This window comes from Poecilia mexicana, unplaced genomic scaffold (genome assembly GCF_051168715.1).
Source record: "Poecilia mexicana isolate PSO_F unplaced genomic scaffold, ASM5116871v1 scaffold_15, whole genome shotgun sequence".
Taxonomy (NCBI): Eukaryota; Metazoa; Chordata; class Actinopteri; order Cyprinodontiformes; family Poeciliidae; genus Poecilia; species Poecilia mexicana.
This window is the reverse complement of record NW_028263384.1, coordinates 18,255,516-18,264,450: the sequence shown is the minus strand read 5'-3', so window position 1 is coordinate 18,264,450 and position 8,935 is coordinate 18,255,516. Positions and strand designations below refer to the sequence as shown.

At 36.5% G+C, this 8,935-nt stretch overlaps 1 protein-coding gene across 1 annotated transcript; it reads right to left on the bottom strand.

Moving 5' to 3' along the window:
• Window positions 1-4,226: 4,226 nt before the first annotated feature.
• On the bottom strand, window positions 4,227-8,846 carry spef1 (sperm flagellar and cilia associated 1). The gene is made up of 6 exons (XM_088012876.1): window positions 8,480-8,846; window positions 7,440-7,587; window positions 7,280-7,319; window positions 5,200-5,272; window positions 4,951-5,056; window positions 4,227-4,556 (listed from the first exon to the last, which is right to left on the bottom strand). Exons 1-6 carry the CDS (start codon window positions 8,818-8,820, stop codon window positions 4,440-4,442), a joined length of 825 nt encoding a protein of 274 aa, XP_087869002.1. The 5' UTR covers window positions 8,821-8,846; the 3' UTR covers window positions 4,227-4,439.
• Between the last annotated feature and the right edge of the window lie 89 nt (window positions 8,847-8,935).

Sequence of the window (8,935 nt, the reverse complement as noted above, 5' to 3'; positions counted from 1 at the left end):
CGGCCTGGTTTGATGTGTGAGTGTGTGTGGGTTGGTTGATGGGTGGGTGGTCAGTGTGTAGTACTCCTCAATGCCAGCAGATGGTGAGTTTACAGCGTGCTGAACAAAGGCAGCCAGCCTCATACATTGTGCTTTAAAAAAAGGAAAGATTTAGCAAGTAGAGGAAGTTGGTGAGAAATAGTCCAGCTATGGGGTTACTGCGTATGGAAAATATGCAATTTTTTGAAAGGATGCAGAAGTTGAATATGTTTGAGAAATGGAGAGCGCTGACACTTCATACCGTCTTTAAAATCAGAAGCCCTCAACTATGATTTTTTTTTTTTTTTTTGTCCAATTTCCCCCAGTGCTGCATGTTGTCTGACTGGACTTTATGGTGAAATAAGTGACAAAGCCTGTAACATTAGCTAACTTCAATTTGCGTCATTGGCCAGTAAATCCTGTTTAAAGCACTGAAAAGTCTTTATTTTGAGATTTTCAGTAGTTTTTTTCAAGCTTTTTAAATGTTTGCTGATTATTGGCTCCTTTTTGATCCCGTTTCATTTTCCTACATCAGCTTCTTTGGAATCTAGTTATTGGATTTAAATTGTTTGTGTCAAAGCTTTCATGGAGGCACAGTGCATTCCTATTACTTTACATCTGTAAAATGCCAAAGATGAGAGTTTGAGGATCATAAATTAGCATCTTTCATCGCAGTTCTTTAAAAAAACTGTCAAATAGCGGCTTGGTGAGCACTGTGTCTCCACTAATTTGTGGAGGACAAAATGCAAAGAACATGAGTATTAACTGTGTCCGACAGTCACGTTTTAAGGAGCTGCAAATAAAAACTGACTCATCCTATAAGGTGTGGCCTACGTGTTTTTTTTTTTTTTTTTTTTTTTTAAGCATCTGTACATTTGAGATGCATCAGGGGAGGAAAAACAGCTTAGCCATAAATAATTTTCACAAAGACCAGCTGGCAGAAATCTCTGACTCATCTACAATAAAACATGAAGATAAAAGATCCTTAAGTGTTATTGATTGTTGCGGCATCATCAAGAAAAAACTATGACCTTATGCAGTTTATGCACATATAAACCGCAAAAGGTTTATGTGTGCATAAACAGTTTACACACCTCTGTCAAAATGGGGTGTTTATGTAATGTAACAAATTACACCAGAATAACCATTTTAGGACTTTTCTGTACTCTGAATGTAACATGCACCCTGCACAATTCAACTGAAACTGATCCAGAGAAAAATGTAAAAAGGCTGCAATGATCAGGTTGCATATGCATCCTTAAATGCTGCATTGAATCATCCTTTGATTTAACTTCACATACACACACGCACACACACACACACACACACACACACACACACACACACACACACACACACACACACAGTCATTTTTTTCACTGTGGGGACTTTACATTGACTTCCACTTACCCACAGACTTATAACCCCTAGCCAAAAACCATTTCCCCTCATGGGGACCAAGAAAATGTTTGAATGTTTTAAACTTTTAAGTCATATAAAAGCTTAAAAGATGTTATGTTATCAAAAACTTGCATCTTAGTGTACAGTGTTTTATATCCACTGAAATTTAAGTGTCACACAGTACAGTTTACTGTGACTCATCACGTATAGATCTGTTTCATAAAACAGACAACATAAGTATTTTGAACAGCTTGATGAGTGATGGCTTCCTCTCGGGCCCTCTGGAGGTCTCCGGCATCCTTTAACAATCAAATCATGAGTCCTTGCTTCCTCAGGGATTGTGGTTAACTCTTGTTTGACCCCTATTTATTTTTCCTCCTGAGAGAAATCCAATCTGTAAGTGGAGTAAATATGAATAAACTTCCATTTTGGTTCATTGCTCCACTGAAGGTCTATTTGTTTGTCCGACAGGCTGTGCTAATTCATTTGGGTGGTCTACTCATTTGATATCCGTGTTTTTCTCTCAGGGCTCTGACGGGTCATTTCAGCTTCCTGTCTGACCTGTCACTTTTCTTTCCTTCCTTTTATCCCGGATCTACCCAAGTCATATCCTATAAGATACGACAAACCTTGGCACTTTCCAGCATGCCCATCCCCAGTTACATGAGGGTGCGGCCCCTCATCTTAGACCGAATCCGGCCCTGAGAAAGCAGTGTGATACCAGTGTGAATCATCCGCAGTGAACTGCACTTTCAATGGTTGCTCTGTTCTGCTGATTTTTCTCACATTCTTTTCCTGTGTGTGTGTGCTGTTGCTTTTTCCCAGGATCCCTCACCGACAGAGCTCCTTTCTGTGTCTGTGATAATTATCAAAACATTACTCAAGACTGCTCTATAATTTACTTTTGTGTGTGTGGCTGATTCTTATCTAAGCCCCCCTGCTTACTCTCCAACGCTGTGAAAATACGTATGCCTTCTTTTGGGAAAATGATGACAATTCATACAAACCATGTCTTGTAACCTGGAAAACCGGATTAAAGCTACTCAACCAGTCAAACTAACTGTAGCTACAGTTTGTCAGATTTAGAACATGACCTGGTGAGTTTATTTTGTTTTAAAATGTTATTTAATCAAGATCAAATCCAAAAAAAAAAAAAACAAAACCCGAAAACAAACAAACCTCTAAGTAAATGTGTCTCTGGTGACATCACATGAGGCATTAGACAACAGATCAGAGATATTCTGTGACTATCCATTTGTACATTTGTATTTTTCAAGTTTTTGTAATTTAATTTTAATTTTGGGCATGTTTTAAATCAAATTCTCCGTTCAGAGGTGTTTACTTACTTTCTGTACAGTTGCAGCAACACCTTAGAGTAACGTGTGAAAATACTTAATGGATTCTTTTAGATCATTTGGCAGACATAAAAGCTGTTTGTGCAACAAACAAAGTAAAAGCTGGTATTTGGTTCATATTTGTAGGTACTGCAACTTCAAAACTGCTTAAATTCTTATTATATCTGCATATAATAGCACACTATTACCCCTCCCCCACTCATTTCTGCTCACTGCATGTCAGCTGGCTGTGACAAAACCACAACACTTTTCTCCGCTTTTGAAAATACAGCATTTCTAGTCATGAAACAATCATATTGTGGAAACTAAAGGAGCGCAACTGATCACTTTTATGAAAATCACTTTTATGAAAATAACCATTTAAAATTGAAATTAGCAAGCCATATGAGTGGCTGTATAAGCAGCCACCTACAAGATTGTGATTCTCAAAGCTAGCAAAACTATTCACCCAGATATTATCAGCTTGTGATACTGGTGTTCCTTCGTAAAGAGTACTGACGTAAACAGGTGTAATAATATTAAAAAGGACAACTTATATAATTTCATCAGCAGCAGGAATATTTCTTCTGTTTCTGTTGCAAATATAAACACGTCTATCATGATTTTCTTTTTCTATTTTAAAATTTTTGTGTAGCTAGCAGCATACAAAAATTTGCTATTCATTTTCTGTTTTTACCGCAGGACATCGGTTTCTGAGAATCTCCCTCTGACCCTCGTGCGGCGTTTACTAATACCAGCAAATCAGATTGATTATCATATGCTTTCTGTAATGACACCGATTCAAACACACACAAATCAGAACTAATAGTTATGTGTTTAACTAACTATCTTACATAAACAGCTCAATAGTTTACCATGGTATTATAATTCATATTCTACAGTGAAGATCAGAAGCTAACCTGGCTGTCCAGTATAATGTTAATTGGATAAAAGCCATCAGAAAAGAAGGTAAACCATATTTTTCAATTGAAAGAAAAAGTTCGTTTTTAGACTGCAGGATGAGGAACACTTGACTATATTTGGTCATCTCTGGTCAGTGAACTGATTCATTCTGAAAGTTCATCACAGAACTCTAAAAAGGACGTCAATAAGAACTGTGTTCTATCTTTGGATCATTTTCACACTTAGGTACTGTTTTCTTGAAAATGACAGTTTAATTAGAAAGTGATTCATACAAACCTGCAGCTAAAACTAGTTTGCCTAAGGGTGCTTTCCTGTCGAAGGTTCAAGATCCGCTTGCTCACACATCCGGGGTGAAATTACATTGAAATAAATTACTGAATGTAAAATCAAGAAATATAAATAAATGAAAATGAAATGTAAATGAAAATAAAGACATTTATAACAGGTCAATTAATCTTTCCATATATCTACTAACTTGTATATTTTCAAAAAAATATTTATCATAATTTAGAGCCAAACGAGTTCATAATATAGAATCAAAGGAAGGACTTATATGTAGTTGTTCTTTATTAATTACATCTTAAAACAAATACCTTTTAACATAATCAACATATTGATACTCATTCATCTTCAGGATTATAAGTATATATTCCAGAAAAAACACAACTGTAATGACTGAACTCCAAAGTTTTCTTGCTTTCTTCTTCAACAAGAAAAGAAGACAGCAAAATGCCAGATCCGCGTGTGAATGCGAGTTGCTTTTTAATCGGGCAGCTGTAGTTTAGTAATGTACGTCTCTGGAAAACATGTCAGATGTTCAATGCGCTTGTCCTTCAAATGAACCAGCTCCTCCAACTTGCTCACTTTCAGCTGGAGGATCTAAGTACAAGAAAACAGACACAGAGAGAGAGAGAGAGAGAGAGAGAGAGGGCAATGTCAGTCTGGAGGTAGTTTATCTAAAGAGGCATGAACTAGAAGGAGAAGTTGGAAATGTAGGTCATCATTCTGCTTTTTTTTTTTTTCCTTTTTAAACAGATGTGGCAAAAGAAAAAAAAAAAGATTTATATCCGCTGAGCCAGTGGTGACTCACGGACTGCTGCTGACACAGGGTGTGACACATCACACACACACACACATACATACACATCCACACACTTGGACAGCAACATGAGCAAGCTTCCCCTCACACAGAGCTTCATAAAGGAAGATGGATGTTTTTGCAGATGTTTCACCAGTCAGCAGCTTGAATTGAAGTGAGCTTGCATGAGTGTACCTTCACAATTTCCTGAAGTTCCTGCACCTGAAGTTCTTTTTCCAGCATGACTTGCCGGATTGCTGAAAGGTTCATCTCTGTGAAAAATGTCACTGGTTGCGGGTTCCTTTGTGATTTAAAAAGTGAACAAATCAAATGTTGGTTTATTCTCATTGTCGTCACAAGTAGAGCAACTGATTTAAAAAAACCCCAAAACAAAACAAAAAAAAAAACTTTTAGGTTCAATTCAAAGTAACAGTTTTCCCATACACTGTTGCCTCTGTACTCTTCATCTCTGCCAGCTGAGCCACAATTCTTGCTTCGGCCTGTTGAATTTCTACATCTAACAAAAAATAAACACACAACAAAAGCAGAAAAATCTTCAGAGATTCAATTTAACAAATCTGGTCAGCATAGTATCTGAAAGTAAAGAGGTTAGCAAATAAATGAGGAGTACAAAAGGAAACTGAGACAATGTCAGATAAGAGAAAATCTGTCTGTCAGTCAACAGTGCTGAGCTCTCACTACTTGATAAAGACCATCTGGATGTTGGGAGCTGATAAGGAGACCCGACACCCCCCCACGCCCCACGCCTCCTTGCTGATAGAGGATGGGTGCAGATGAAAGAGGAAAGCGAGAGCGTACAAAAGGGAGGGGGCAGTGGTCTGAGGTCAGCTTCACAGAGTGAGCTTACTGGGGCAAACGAAGTATAGGAAACAGAAGAGACACATATCCCCAATTCACACCCTCGTGCTGTGGCGTTTTCTAATCAGACTTTGGTCTGATGTCTTCCAAGGAGGCAGCTGCTATATGGGGGGGCGCTGTCAGGACGACCAGTGATTTCAGGACAGGCAAGACAATAGATTTAAAAATCATGACAGTGCTAGAAACAGCAGTGATGGAAGTTGAAAACACAGAAAAACGGATTGTACTGATTTGTCAGCTCAACATAAAAAAAGTCTCTTAAAATATATATTTTTCTTAATCTTGATTTTTTTTAAATATATCTATTATTTTTAAATCATGTTTCCCTTCTCTTTCCATAATTTTTTAAGGAAATGTTTTTTGTTGCAAAACTTTTTCTTACTTTATTTCACAAGGTGATATGTGATAACCAGTGACGAGGAGCTGTTTGCTTTATCAGTATATTAAATTAAATGTAAGCTACAGTAGAAAACTACAGCCAAGCTTGGTTGTAGCTGTGTTGGTTTTATTGTCATGTAAAATAAAGACACTAAAAATCAATAGTGTGTTTATTTCTTATACTGGGAGTTCTCCTTTTTATGACCCAGTGGGTCTTAATATGCTCTTTTTTTTTTTTTTTTTTTTTTTACATATTTTATTTCCACTTGAGTTAATAAAAATAACATTCTATCAATTTTAGCAATTTATTCTGACAATGTCCAAAACAAATACTGAGAAGTAAAAGCAGTCAAAGTAAAAGCAACATTTTTTTATATTTGTTCAGGTCCAGCTACGTTCTCTCTCAGGGACCTTTTATCATTTTCTCTTCTCAGATGTCAAAATTGCTAGCGTGACTTTTGACAGGGGTTTTAAATTTTATAAGCAAGTGGCCTCTGTCATTATGTCAAGCTTTTACCAACTCAGACCCAAAGGTCAAAGGTTATCGCTCTCTCAAAGATCTGGAGAGAGTATCCCATGCTTTTACATCTCTAGAGCCTGAATACATACAATACATATTTACTTTACATAGAGTGAAGTAGACGTTGCTGATGTTCATAAGGAGCAGATATTATTCTGAATATTTATATTTTAAAAAATGTCTTGTTAGTTTAAAACCTGTAAAACGAATTTTTAAGCCTGAGTTGGACTCTAAGTGATATTATTCTTTACTTTTATATATTTTTAAAAGTAATTTCTTTTTCATTTAGCCACATCATTTGTGAAGAGTAAACACTGCTTGTAACGATCATTACAAGCAGGGTAATGATTATTTGCTTTTATTGACTTGTTCAGCCGTTTAGTCAACATCCATTGTTTTTACAAGAGCTCCATAAATAAACTTTGAGCTAAGCCGAGTACAGCACCACACTAGAAAGTCTAAAATTACACTTTTCAGACCAAAAAGACTGAAATAGAAAAATTTTGGGCATTGTCAGCTAACATTTTCCACAACATACCCCGTTAACATTTTAAATCCTGCATTTATGGCATTCAGGAAGTCAGCAGAGTCATCACACTTTGCTTGAAATCAGCACTTTAGCTTGTGCAATTGCATTTTTGTCATCAACCTTATGATAGTTTGGTAATTTTTCTTCATCAACGTCTTGTGATGATTCGCTCCCATGAAAACCACATTAATGATGGTATAGAAGCTTTAACATAGTACCTGAAAACGGTTTCTCCTGGCTCCCGCTGCCAACGTAATCCTACGTAGGAAGGAGATAAAAATAAAAAATAAATAAAATAGACCACAGAAATTTATATTCGCTCCCACATTAAAGTTTTGAACAAAATGTGACTTAAAGTTTTTATGTGCAAATACAAACTGGTCTACTGTTGGTTGTTTGCAACAGTTTCTTGTCTAACTTCTTCTTCAGGAAAAACAGCACTGGCAGTATCGTCCCAGGAGTGCTGGAAACAATCTTCTCCACCATTTCCTCTGTGATATAAAAGTCCAGCTTGGAAAACACCCTCCTGACCATACAGAGAAACATATGTTTCTACTACAAAAAAAAAAAAAAAAAAAAAAAGTCAAAAGCAAACGGCATGCAATTTACTAATGAGCCCACAGGGACAGCTATGTTTACAGTAGGGGCTCATAAATTTGTACTTGGCTGTGTGTAACTCCAGTTACCAGGATGTGGGTGAGTGGGTGTATGTCAGTGTTTTCTGATGACTTGATGAAAAGGCCCAGACAAAGGATTTAGTTTAGTATTTGCATTGCATAGAAAACCAGTCCACTGACTGAAAACCAAGCTCTGTCTTTTTTATGATTTGTAAAAATAGGTAAAACTTTTTTTTTCTTTTCACTTTTGAAGACATTTCTATCAGCTCTTATAAAACATATTTACAATTTTATATTCATGCTTCATGTTTTGGATTTGATCAGAGCAGTTTAATCGATGATCAATTAAATTCCGGCTTCATATTCAGATAGCCGAGACATTTGAATGTAGTTTAAAGTCCTGTGACTTCTTTAAAAAATGAATGGAGTTTCAAGGTTGAAGTAGCTAGAAGTAGTAAGTTGTGTGTGGAATTTTGTAGAATTTCAATGTATTTCAAAGGGGCTGAAATTTGCACAAAAGCATAAATATTTAAAAAAGTAAAATAGTGAAGTTTAGCAAAAAAAAAAGAAACAAAAAAAACCACATAGCAATAATGTCCAGAAAAAGCAGAACGTTTTGATATGAGTCAGCACAATTAGTTGAAGGTAGTAGAAGTAGTTAATGATCGAAAAAAGTAAACAGGATCTTAACTGATAAATAAATTAAATATGAGTGCACCAATATGAATGCATTGCTATGGCAGGTTCCAATAATTCCCAGGAATCAGATGTAATAAAATACAAAGCTGCAGATTGTCTTACTTGTTGAGAAGGCTCCAGTTGCTGAGTTTCTGTTGCTTTTTGCAGGAAGTAATATAGTTGTGAATGTCAATAATCTTTGGGAAATAATACTTGACAATCTCCGCAACCATCACTGCAGGAGGGTCCAGCATGTAGAGATACACATAGTACCCGAGTAAATAAAAACACAAACTGACATTGACAAACTGAGTAAACAATCGGCAAGCATTTACAGACACAAGACAAGATCTACCTCCATCACTGAAATCCCTGTTGATGTGTTTTTTGGGCCTGGAGAAAGGTATTTTATCTATCCATTCAAGGGTATCTCGCTCTTCCTCATTGCTAAGCATATGAGCCATTACCAAAACAATGCGAATCTCTGAGCGTAAAACAATTAGCAAGTTAGCTCTCCGCTAACGTGTTTGTTTCAGAGGTTGCTAGGTAACCACTGTTGAACCAATAAAATGGCTTCTG